This window comes from Rhyacophila brunnea, unplaced genomic scaffold (genome assembly GCF_057557595.1).
Source record: "Rhyacophila brunnea isolate RB1 unplaced genomic scaffold, BYU_Rbru_1.0 scaffold_21, whole genome shotgun sequence".
NCBI classification, from domain to species: domain Eukaryota; kingdom Metazoa; phylum Arthropoda; class Insecta; order Trichoptera; family Rhyacophilidae; genus Rhyacophila; species Rhyacophila brunnea.
In genome coordinates, this window is record NW_028232871.1 from 14217576 (window position 1) to 14231215 (window position 13640).

The window sequence follows — 13640 nt, forward strand, 5'->3', positions numbered from 1 at the left end:
CCCTAGGGGGCCCTGGACTTCCTGCAAGGGAGCCGCGAAATATTTCAGTATTTGAAGAAAAAAAAACATAAAAACTTGTTTAATATCTCGCATTAAACAGAGCAACTTCTTTGCAATACAACTCAATGAATCTACTGATATTACAAAATACGCACAGTTAATGATTTTTGTAACATATCAGCATTGATATACTACTGGATGAATCATAAATGCTTCTTAAAATGATGCCCGATTTTCAGCGACTCGGCCAGTGTTAAAACGTACTGTTTTAATATCAGCGGACTTAACTCGATATAAGCTCACTTATTATTTGTCTCGAAAACGACCTAGCAATAATTATGAGTAAGCCCGATCTAGCTTGCATCTTACTCTAACTAATAGTCAGGGCATGGCGACTTACTCTGTCCGCTCAGACATGAATTTTTGGTAGCTTGCAAGCTTTGGGTTGCAGACACCCTTAGGGTCACTATTCCAAGAACGCAAATTTAGTTTTACAGCCAGGGCAATACGGGTGAAATTCGGAAATCCATGTTAACGGTCTTAACGCATTATACCTACAAGGAAATATTATAAGACGATATTCGTAATATCTTCTTTTGTGGTACATTTTTAAAATGACACTTCTATGGGAACTCCTCATCTAGTAGTATATCAATGCATATCAGTATGATTCCCAAATTCATGACGATTTACTTTTCTTTAGGAAACTTTTGGCGACACCAAAAGGAATAGATGCACCATAATCTATAAAATAATGATAAAAATGTGCTTATAATAATAATTAATGGTAAATAAAGTACTGTTGGTCACTAAAGACTAACATTTTTGGGGGGAGCCTTGGATTTTTTTTTCTGATTTCGGGGGCCGTGGTATAAAAAATTTGAGAAGCACTGCCTTAGAAGGTTGTATCAATTCATGAGTGACACGAATTTTCCACTGATACAGGCCGTGAGTGTGATAGAATACCTATTCAGAGGAGAGGGCCCAACCGGTTAATAAGGCTGTTCGACAGCCAAATCACGCAGGTCAAGATCCTCAGTCACGAGGTCCTGACGAAAAGGAGAAATAACATTATATTTTGTAATTGTACATTATATGTTGATACGTATTCAATGAAATAATAATTTACAGACACCTCCCGGAGTTTCTCCTCAGCAGCAATCCCACCAGCAATCACAGCATCTACCCCAGCAACAACTACAGCAGTCAGCTTCCGGGAGCCCGGAACCTCAGCCCAAAGACCAGACTCACTACCCTGATGATCCGGAAGCCTTTAGGAATAACTCCATCGCATGTTTGAGAGCAAAGGCGCAGGAACATCAGGCCAGGATTTTGGGATCGGGCTTACTTCTTCAGGTTGGTGAATTTTGTTAAATAAACAATTATTACGTGAAATGCACTCGTTCATTTATTATATTTTATAGGAGTAAATTTTCGTTGTCACTAACTGATATGCAGTGGCCTAGGCAAAGTGCTGCCCTTAGGCAGGTTCTCACATCAAAACTCGTCTCGTGTGCCGAACAAACCTTCCGTGAACTGAGATCCAGTGTTGCTTGTGAATACCGCGCACATCTACCTAGCGACAGTCGCCCGTAGCCTTCGAAGCGTATAGATATTTGAATGCGGTAATCAGCGAGCCGGTATAGGAATGACCAATTCGTAGGTGTTCTTCGAGTCGAAGCCCGAGAAGGATGCACCTTGTCGATTGCAACAGCCAGATGTTTTTTTTCAAACGAAACAGTCGCATTCGACCAATCTGGGGAGCTCCATTTGGCAACGAGTGTTTTGTTATTGGTGTTGAATAACGATGACGTCACATCGACGTATTCGACACGTTTTAAGGCGGACGAGTTTTGATGTGAGAGCCGGAGAATGCAATTCTCTTTCATTTTAGTCTCAAAATATATGCAAATTTGTTGGGGACTTACCGACCTTTTTTATTAGTCATCATCATTTACTGAGGAATCGAGCATTTCAACGAAACATTCTCAAACAGCGTTATTTTTAAGAACATGGAGGTCTTAGGTACTGACATGTTTGGAGGCCCCGTCGTAATTATTTTTCCAATTCAATAAACCGCCTTTGGGTATTACAATAGGAATAATAGGATAAGTTACCAGGATTTTATTCCATCCATTATATTTCTAACGAATCTACCGCATCGTTTGCTTCATAGAATATACCCACTACTCTCAGAAGTTGTAATATTTGTGTTCATTTCTTCATTTTCTACCAATATTGAATGAGTGTCAGTGCATAAACCGAGATCAGTTGTCAGAACGAATGACAAGCGGATTCTTGACACGTGTTTAAGTTTATCCCATATTCTTCCACACCCGAGATCGGTTACCTGTTACTGCAATTTCAATTTCAGTTTATTTATTTTTTTCATATTGTGGACAAAACAAATTACAAGTTTAAGATGTTCACAACATGACATGAAACATTATTATAAAAAAGAAAAAAAGGCAAAAAAAGAAATAAAAAGAGAACATAATATAAAAATACAAAAGCAGTGAAAATACAGTTATACATATATTGAAGTTCAAAGAAGTACACCGAGTTAGCTAAGGAGACCCTATTTCAAGAATTTATAAAATAGCGTCCACCTAAACTCACTCTCACGCAAGTGTAACATATCAACACCCGAAGCATTTTGGTTGAATATAGTTATCTTATCGCCCTCCTAATTGGCATTACCAGAGGCAGGTTGGTTTTGCACCTTGGGAGAATAAATAAGTGATGCTCTCTATTTCTTAGGTAGTTAGTTATCAGGGACATACAGGTCAATACTGCCCGGAATGGCAGAGTTCTCAATTATACCTACCTCGTATAAGCCGAAAAAAATACGTAGCTAAAAAAAGATATCTTCTAAATTGCAGACTGCAGTATGTAAGCATACCACACCCGTTATGTATTTCAGTTCCCATTATAACTAAGTTCTCTGATAGTACCTATTCTTGATTTCAATTATCAGTATTACATTTGTAAATTTCGGCAATAAAATGTTTTCTTTTTTTCCGTTTCCACAGCAGGTCCGCACACTGGCCAACCTCCAATCCGGCGTATCTTCGATGCCCCCCGGAGTATGCGATTCCAACGCAAACAGTCTTCACCACCACCACAACACGCTGGCGTCACACCACGAAGCCATGCTTCACAGCCATCGGGAAGCCATGGCCAACCTGAGTGGAGCGCACAGGGAAGCGCTGGCAGGACTAGCAGACGGTCACCGAGAAGCCTTGGCAGGATTAGCGGATGGGCATAGAGATGTTTTAGCAGGACATAGAGACGTATTGGCAGGACACAGAGATGCGCTGGCAGGACTTTCAGACGGGCATAGAGAGGCTTTAGCAGGGCATAGAGAAGCTCTAGTAAGGAGTCACAGAGAGGCTCTGGCTAGGAGTCAGAGAGATCTTGATGAAGACGCGCATATTGAAGTCGGAGTGGATAGCACAGAAGTGTTTTGACGTTCAGACGAAAGGGATTGTTCAGCAGAGACTGTTTCGTGAATTTGGACGTAGATTTTACTGGCTGATGATTATAATATTAAATTTTCGTTTCCCCGGCATGTTCAAATCCAAAAGATTATTTGTCATAAAAAATGCAATTCTATATTGACATTGCATTAACAAATTTATAATTATTTTATTTAAAAATAACTACCGTAATCAAAGGTTACCTAACTTATTTATTTATTTCTTATTTGACATTAATTGAGTTGCCTAGAATCATAACTCACATACTCCAAAAACAAGTTTTCAGATAATCGCAAAATACCACCAGAGCACTGTTTTTTGTGATTAGAAGAAAAGTATTGAACCCACTTGAATATTAATGAGTGAGTGAGTCGATTTACATTAATTATTTAATATATATATATATATATATAATACTACTAAGACAGCAGACACACAGCATACTATGAGAAATAGAGGTCCCTGATTGATTAGAAAGGCTTTGATGAGAGAACTCACATTATCCATTAAAAAATGTGAGTTATGACACAAACAGTCAACTTTGTCAGCGATTTTGACATGGTTTAAAGCAATGACATTATTAATGGACGACGCACTCAATACAGTAGCTAGCAAGTAAATTCACGCATTCGCATGTATAGGTAGACTTCACGCAATTTCTATTATGCGATATCACGCATCAGGAATTTATAGCAATATGACCTTTATTGTAATGGCGTTAGAGCAGTGTTTCTAATGTCAATGTTCATTTGAGCGAACCCGTTCGAACCTAACCATTTGGCAGACCCAACAAAAAGCATCAGGAATTTATAGCAATATCACCTTTATTGTAATGGCGTTAGAACAGATTATGCCATTCGGCAGACCCGACAATAAAGTGAGTGTCATTTTTTTTCCAGATGATTCGTCCATATTAATGTCATTGGTTTAAAGTGACTTTTGACAGCCAACTATGTTTCTTTATATAGATTAATGCCTTTGGAATCACTCACGATATATTAATCCAAAATGTGAGTTATAATTCTAGGCGACTCAATTTCCTGATTTATTTTCTTTCACTATAATATTAATGTGTGATGAAATCAGTTTCGCCATATTTATTCCGTGTCCGGAAACTTGTACGTATGCAGTTCGCCGTATCGCACTTCACAGTGAAATGTTGTATCGGAAATATATGGCAGTACATTAAAGACCGTCCTACCTCTTTGGGTCGTATAGTACTGATATAAAATTCATGTCTAAATAAAATACGGCATTTGTCTGTTTACACTTTACAGGAAGCCAGCAGCAAACAAATTTTGAAAATAGCCGATATACTGGATTATTTGTTAGGTTAAGTTAGGTTTTCATTCTTGAATTCATGAATTTTGCCAAAATCAGCTATGAAAATTAAATTAACGTTCATATTGAATCTTATAAAATTGTAGACAGTACAGTATACGATCATCTCTTTCCGATAAGAAAGCTCACGGTGAACTGTGCCACGGTGAAATGTTTTACGTACAATTTACATGTAACCATTTATTCACTTACAACTTAATTGATTGAATCATCGAAAATGAGACAGATAATAATTGAAAATTGAATCAACGACTTGTAAAGATACTTAATTTCTAATACTCGAGAAATAACTAGAAAACATTCCATAGTTATAGAATAATAATATTAATAAATTATAGTAATTACTAAGAATAAACTTAATTTTTAAATATTAATAAATATAAAGTTCCTCTTTTCCAAATAATAATAATGTTAAATTATTTTGACAAAATGATAATTACTGAGTATTATTCAAAAAAAATATTTTTCATTCGAGTATAGTAAAAATGTAAATAAATAATGATTACCATGGTATTTTGATTGATTTACAACCTGACTGGGATAGTAAAATATTTTATCAATTTATTGTTTGGATTTTTTCATAAAACTGTGTAAATTCCTTAAAAATATGTTCGTAAGGGGATACCGCATACAGTATTGTCAACTGTCGTTGACAAAAATATGCCAGACGGGGTACGAAAACAAGCTATTTGGCAGGAAAAAACGCTAGATTTTGTGAAAACAAAATTGCAAGTCAATTTACTTATTCCACCAAGATCGAAGTCAATACTTAATTGATTATTTGATTTAATTGATTAATAAACTGTCAATAAAAATGCCAGTAAAAACGCCACAAGCCAGGTGTGTTTTTTGCAAGCTAGATGCCTATCGAAAAATGATAGATCTGGCAAGAAAAATGCAAAATTGGCAACGCTGACCACGTGGCTTAAAGATGAACTATTTATTATTATAAATTTGTTAATTGTATTCAGCTTTCATATTAAAATAGAGTTTGTGCTGTAAAAGTATTTATTTTTTGATTTTTTTAAAATGACAACTGTCAAATTCTGTTTTTTCTATTAATTCAGCGTCTACTTGTTGGTAATTTATAAATTGGTATTCACCATATATAAATATTTTTCCAAGACATGTGTTTCATTTACATTGTATGCATTTTAACTTTTATAAATTGCCAATATTTACATATTTGAACGAAAACCATGTTATAGAAACAATATTTAAGTATGTAGATATGTTGAATATCAAGTGATAACACATTTATAATTAATTAGGTTAAAATTAATATCAAAATTTTTAATTACATATTTGTATTTGGCATGGTCGATAACTGCAGTACTTACCCTTTTTTAATATTGAAGTCATTTTTAGTTTCCGCTATTTAAATAAACTTTGTTTTTAATACAGTGAATTGTGATTATCTATCTCAGTCGGTTATGAAAACAAATATTAATTTAACATATAGAAACAATGTATCAATGATTTGAGATGTGTTTGAAGTGTACCGCTAAACATGGTGATATTGTATGTTTGATTTTTCACTAAAAAATCTACGAATCTATAAAAGAAAAAACATCGAACTTTTTTGTAAAATTAAACGTAAGCTTAAATAAAGGGTATTTTAATTGATAAGAGAATATGGAGATTATTCATTACCTAACGAACTCAGTTCAAATTATTATGAAAGACAATGAAAAAAAATCAAAGGCCTGTAGATATATATAAAAAATGAGGAAAACAAACCTAAACTGTACTAATATTAAAACTAATTATTCAAATCAAATTGGACTTAGGGTCTTGAAGATTTACTTAATAATTTAACATTGTAAATAAATAGCATATTAATAATATTATTAGCAGATATTTTTATTTTAGATCATAATAGTAATTGTGCAAAATAGTTTTAAAAAATAAAATAAAAGATAATTTAATATTTAAGTCGTTCAAGTCTTAGCTTTTAATTTAGTTATTTTGAATAAGTGCAATATTGATTATTATTATTAATATATTATATTAAAAAAACTGTAAAAAAGCGTCGAAGTACTTATTAAGTAAATTTTAGTAAATCTACGTTCGATCTATAAGTGACCATTCACTGTGTTGTTTACCTATGTATGTTTTTTTACTGACTATAAATTTTTTTGTATTCCTAGTTACATTCCTAAATAAATATAAATTACTTGTTCGATTGTTACTCATAGCAACACCGGTAAAATGATTTATACAATTTCTAATCCAAGAAGAATTCGTTCAGACGAATCGAAATCAGCAATATATTTCCCATTATTTTATATCAACATCGACTTGAATCTATCCACTGCTAGATGAAAGTGTTTCCAAACTGATTCCACTCTTCTCGGTTATGTACGATGCGATACTTTCACAGAACTTAACTACTATTTCAATCCAGCTGTCTCTAGATTTACATTGCCATCAAGGATCATAGCATTGACAGAATAGATACATTCTAAATTTCGATGTGCACTCGGCGGAAAACTAGAATGGGATTTGAACGTGGAACGTGGTTTGAATAATGGGAAAATACTTCGCTGACGATTACTGACGTAGATCGCCCTCCTAGTAGATACCGTTTAAGTGACTTGCATCGGAGTAAAAGAACTCATAAATTAATACTAATTGATTTGATATCTTGTATACTGAAGAAATATTTAAAAGATATACCTACCTAATAAGTTGTCAAAAATCGATACCATGGCTCCCACATCCTGAAGCGGGCCCCAGGTCAAAATCTTTGCCCCCCCACCCTACCATACCTAACGCTAGCGTTAAAGGCAGTGTGACACTAATAATAGTGTTCGGGTGAAAATTAAGGGTATTCAGTGTATATTTTGTATTTTTGAATAAATTCACTTGAATTATGGAGATGTCCAGTATCGAGATACAACAATCAAAAAATGTATCACACAACCACATATTAAAAAAAATTACCATCTAAGTGTAATAGTGCCGCAGGCGACTTTTTTACTTTTTGTGTAAATCTGTGGTGTTTATATTACTTATTTGGTCGACCCGCTGCCGCTAGCCCCCGGGCAATTCTATTTATTAATCTGTTCTCTGGCCATAATATTTCGACAACATTTTAGTTTACACAATATGGGTTAAAGTTATCCAAACGTAGTGTAACTTAACTTTTTTGTTTATGAAATTCGGATTCGTTTAAATTATATTTATTTTGTAAAAATAAATCCTGGAAAATTATATATAAATTGTGTATGAAGGGTTTGACGAATGAAAATAATATTGTAAATGCAGTGAATTACTAACTAAATCTGTAAATGTATTTATTGAAAACTTAATATAAAATTTTCCTCTATGGACATCGTGTACCGATGATTATATAATATTATGTATAACTAGACATTATTGATTATTGTAATAAAAAAACTTTCAACATTAATACAATATAAATATTTAAATTAAACACACTACAACATCGTTTTAATTTTATTACCCCATGGTTTTGTCATATTACAGAAAATTATAAATTTTTGTCGCTATAAGGCAGTGGCGAAGGGTGGATGTAGGCTCTTAAGATACGCCATAAATAGTGCACACTAAACTTTGTCAGTCATACGTATTTGTTTCCATCGAAACAAGACTGCAATTTACAGACGTTGCTGGATAGGTTTTAAAAGTCAATTAGACCCTGCAAAACCAAGCCATAATAAATAATAGTCAAAAAATACTCGTCTATCTATAAAATATCTAAAATTATGCAATAAAATCAAACATAACTTTGGATATTTTATAGATAGAATAATATTTTGTATCTATTATAGATTGGTTTAGGCAGAGCTTAATGAATTTAAAAAAATGAACCAACAATATGAGAAATATGTATTCCAAATCCAATGAAAACAAATAAGTTTGAATGAAAAAGGGTGCACAATAATTTTGTCGTATCGCCCAAAGTATACCAAAACTGTTACATAATATGGTTTGGTTTAAGCTGGGCTTAATTGATTTTTAAAAACTAACCAACAGCATCCGTAAATTGTAGTCTTCAATAAAAACTAATACGTATGACTAACAAAGTTTAATGTGCACTGTGATAACGGGGCTTAACAGCCTACCTCCACCCTTCGCTACTGCTACAATAAGTTCTAATACTTCGATACAAACCTACCCTAGATAGCTGCCGTAGCGGCCGAAAGCAGTCTTGTGTATAGAATATATGCGCTGGGACCCACGACATTATTAGCCGACGCTTAAGCCGCTCGGCCATCGTAGGATGGTAATTACTACATCAACATATAATTATTAAACAATCGTAAATAAATACATTATTAATTATATGTAAAGAGACAGTGGCGTACCTTGGGGGTAGATAGAACATTGTATGCAGAAAATAAAGGCAGAAAAGAAAGTAATATATTTTTTAGAATAAATTTCGTAGAAATACGGGAATGGGACAACTGGACGCCAGGACAATTGGACGCCGCACTGTCGTAGGCACATAAACAGAACGTAGACGATGAATCTGATTGATTCTTTCTACTACTTAGTAGTTTTAATTCATTTTACTCGTAACATAATGTTTTTTTATTGCGGATTAAGACTTACCATGCCTAAAGCTTTCTATAAAAATAAAAAAAACTCATTTTTCGTTGAAACTTAAACATATGCACGATTAAATCATTATTGACGTGTGTATATTTTAATTCTCACCAACTATTAAATCATAATATAATAATTTAAATAATAATAATTATATTAAATCTTTTTTTTTAAAGTACCTATAAACCTAACGTCTATTTATTTTCGTATTGCGTGGCGTCCAGTTGTCCCGGCGCCAAATCATCCCAGACCCAATGACATTATTAATGGACAACGCACTCAATACAGTAGCTAGCAAGTAAATTCGCATGTATAGGTAGACGTCACGCAATTTCCATTATGTGATATCCCCCATCGGGGGTTTATAGTAATATGACCTTTATTGTAATGGCGTTAGAACAGTGTTTCTTGTATCAATGTTCATTTGAGCGAACCCGTTCGAACCGAACCATTCGGCAGACCCGACAAAAAGCATCGGGAATGTATAGCAAAATCACCTTTATTGTAATGGCGTTAGAACAGATTATGCCATTCGGCAGACCCAACAAAAAAGTGAGTGTCATTTTTTTTTCCAGATGCTTCGTCCATATTAATGTCATTGCCTAGACCCTAGAAAGACGTTGTATTTTCTCCTGCGGCACTGATAAACGTTACCAGTCAAATATTTTCAGTCTATGTGCATGTTTAATGTTTAAAAAGGCTAATTACATTTGTCCTTCCAATGTCCATTATACATAATAAAAAAAATCGGAGACATATTTTTTTGGAAAATTATCGGAAAATTATTTTTTATTTCGAGTGTTGACCGACGCCTGTCATCTTTGTATGCGTTCAATTTTGTATGTGGTGGTCATTTTCCGTGAACCACCACCATGTGGTGTCAACATGCTCCATACAGAGAGCAAACACAGACGAACCGAAGAGAAACCTAACAGTATAATTAGTAATTTTTATTCAAAATTCAAAAAATGGCGCTCGAGATACTTTGGGAGGATATGTGTAAAATTCATTCATACAATGACCTCTTTCGTCAAAAATTTTCCTTCGTTTATCATAGAATATGTTGACTGAAATTACCATTTAGTTGAGAAAACTCTGCTCGCGAATGCCGCTAGACGGAATAAATGAATACAGATTACTGTTTGATCTAAAGAAAATGGGATTAATGCTTATGTTTGTTGGGAAAGATGTCGAATAATTTTGTTTTCCTTTGTAGATAGAATGACACAGCATTTCAGTTGCATTTAGACCTGTTTAATTTTACCATTAGGTATGGGGTAGCACAAATGTCATCTGATTTATATGTCTATCAGTGGCGAAGGGTGACTTTTGAAGGTGGAGATCTGATAAAAAGAACACACTTGTCAGGTATACTTATGAGAAATAAGAAGATAATACGATATTACTACTAATGAATAGGTACACACTAATGACAACGACACCAAAATCATTAGATAAAAGTTCTTTTTATTTTTAATATTCGATTAAACACCATAGAAATTATTTTTTTAAATTATCTAATTATTAATTATTTAGTTTTAGGCTCTGCGATCGGAGCTTACGTTAGTTCATACAATTCGACAGACTGGGCGGGGCTACGTGACGTAAAGTCCATATGAAATAAATAAAATAAAAAAAGAAAATAATATGAAACATAATCTGACCTTTATTTACGTCAAGTCAAGATAGATGGCGCGCTGTGGTATATTTATTAAAACCTATGCTTATCTGTGTAATATATTCCTACACATACGGCATCTCTCGTTGGCAAAATAAATTATTTTATGGAATATATAATCAAGTAATTATATAAATAAGTCGATATGCAAAAAATATTTTTCTTAAGAAGGTAGGCTTCAAATAATCGCCTAGTATGGAGTCTTCGCCACTGATGTCTATAATGTTTATTCAATCCTTATACCTCGTTTACACTTTGACATTACTTTGGATTTACTGCTGACAGATGTAATATCGCGCCCATAATAAGAAAATGCACGTTTAAACAGGCATGTAGCAATATTGCATGTATGGATCAAAAAAGTTAGGAAGCATAGATAATATACCAGTGTTGAGGGGTGGAGGTAAACTGTTAAGATCCGCCATAAATAGTGAACACACTAAACTTTGTCAGTCATACGTATTTGTTTTCATTGAACTAAGAATACAATACAAATAATAACTACTACAATTTACAGATAGTAATTGGTTAGTTTTTAAAATTCAATTAAATCCTTCGAAAACAAAGCTTATATAATATTCAAAAAAATACTCGGCTATATAATAATAATATCTAAAAGAATGCAATTAAATTATACATAACTTTTGATATTTTATAGATAGCATAATATTTTTTATCTATTATAACTGGTTTAGGCAGAGATTAATGAATTTTAAAAAATTTGCCAACAATAAATCTTAATCCGACGAAAATAAATAAGAATACATAAAAAAAGTGTGCACAATTTTGTCGTATCGCCTTAAGTATACCAAAACTATTATGGTTTGGTTTAGGCAAGGTTTAATTGATTTTCAAAAACTAACCAACACCATCTATAAATTATAGTCTTAGAGGGTCGTATGCATGAGATTCCCAAAAACCTTATAGGCTATATACTGCACGTTTGCATGAGTACAAACGTAATTCGTTGTTTAATGTGACGTCGCCATGTGTCATGGTGTCCGTGTAATGGCAATCTTATAAAATTTTATTCCCCGATCAATAATTCAAAATTTTGAAATTGTAAATGTGTCTGAAAGTGTGCGAACGGTACCATATAAATTTAATAATTATAAATGAATAATTATTATGAACTTTAAATAATTTATCAGTTATTTTATCACATTTATTTTATAATTCTACTGTACGAAAGGATAAAGTATTGCCAGTAAACATTTTCATTTGGTGGCAATACTGAATACATACCTACATATTATTATGACTAACTTCACTTCAATTATGAGATGTCAAAACAGAATAAGAATAAATGACAGAAATGCAAATGGTTTAGATAATATAACGTCACTGTTCTGGCAGAAGACACTAATTCGAAAAAATGACATATTGACTTAGTTATACCAAAATGTTCCTTATTTCAAACTTTACCGTCTGGAAACCTTCTTAAAGTTCTTAATAAATAAACAGTCTTTATTTTAAAGTTATCCTTTTTACGATTACTTAATAAACTCACATGATAGACCATTTCAAACATTTTAACAACTTCAAAGTCAAATTACTCAAAACTAGTATTCTCCAGTTAGTGTGTTCTGCCAGAACAGAGACGATAATATTATGTAATGGTCTCTGTATAATATTATCATTTATACCAATCACCGCATGGCACTAATGATATATCCAGTGTATTTGACAGTTGTGCCTTGTTTATTACCGTTATCTTACAATAATTAACTAGGTAGGTAGGTACCATAATATTTTGAAGAATGCAGAATGCTTCCAATTCAGGGCACGAAATGGAGCGGAACGCACCGGAGCGCCGTTCCGGCTCGTGAAATTTGTAAAATTATCGCTCCGTCTCGTGGAAAAAATATGTTGACCGTCTGAGCTAGATATGCCACAGAATAAAAAATCTGACATACTTATTTTCATAAAATACACATACGATTTCATAACTATGTAAATATCTTCAGAAAATTTGTCGAACGCTCCGGTTCGTAAACTTTTCCATTTCGAGCGCTGTTCCAATTGCATATTTTAATGCCAGATACAGCAGTAGGTACCTATTTTTGCGGTCGTTTAGCGGACATGTTTTATCGTAATCTCACGTAAATCCATCTTATCTCTCCATGAGAAATATTGCGCTTTAACATTTGGCATTTGAAAGAGACAGATGAAGCAGCCATTTTGAATGGCGTGTGACGTCAGATTGCTTACGTCACAAACAGTGCTATACGATATATGATGGAAAATCGGTAAAATAGCTTATAAAGAATTTGGGAATCTCATACATACGACCCTTAGTTCAATAAAAACAAATACGTATGACTAAAAAAGTTTAACGCGCACTATTTATGTCAGATGATATCAGCCTACCTCCACCCTTCGCCACTGTAATATACTTCGGAACCTTCTGAATTTTCACGCGAGAGTTGGGATTTGTTCGATATCTGCGCCTGCGCAGTAGAACGATAGTGGCGAACCTGCCGGGAAAAAAACTAACTACACCGCGCAGAGACTCATTTTGAGGTTAACTGATTTTAACGACTGTCGAATAGTACCATAAAATGACA

At 33.6% G+C, this 13640-nt stretch overlaps 1 protein-coding gene across 2 annotated transcripts in view; it reads left to right on the plus strand.

The window, feature by feature from the left end:
- The window catches only part of LOC147070755 (uncharacterized), a 282231-nt gene extending 278359 nt beyond the window's left edge, over window positions 1–3872 (plus strand). For both annotated transcript variants that reach the window (XM_085949174.1, XM_085949175.1), the window contains exons 9-10: window positions 1132–1356; window positions 3033–3872. In XM_085949174.1, coding sequence (XP_085805300.1) covers window positions 1132–1356; window positions 3033–3470 — 663 coding nt within the window. In that variant the 3' untranslated portion in view covers window positions 3471–3872. The remainder of the gene's footprint in view (window positions 1–1131; window positions 1357–3032) is intronic.
- The last annotated feature ends 9768 nt before the right edge of the window (window positions 3873–13640 follow it).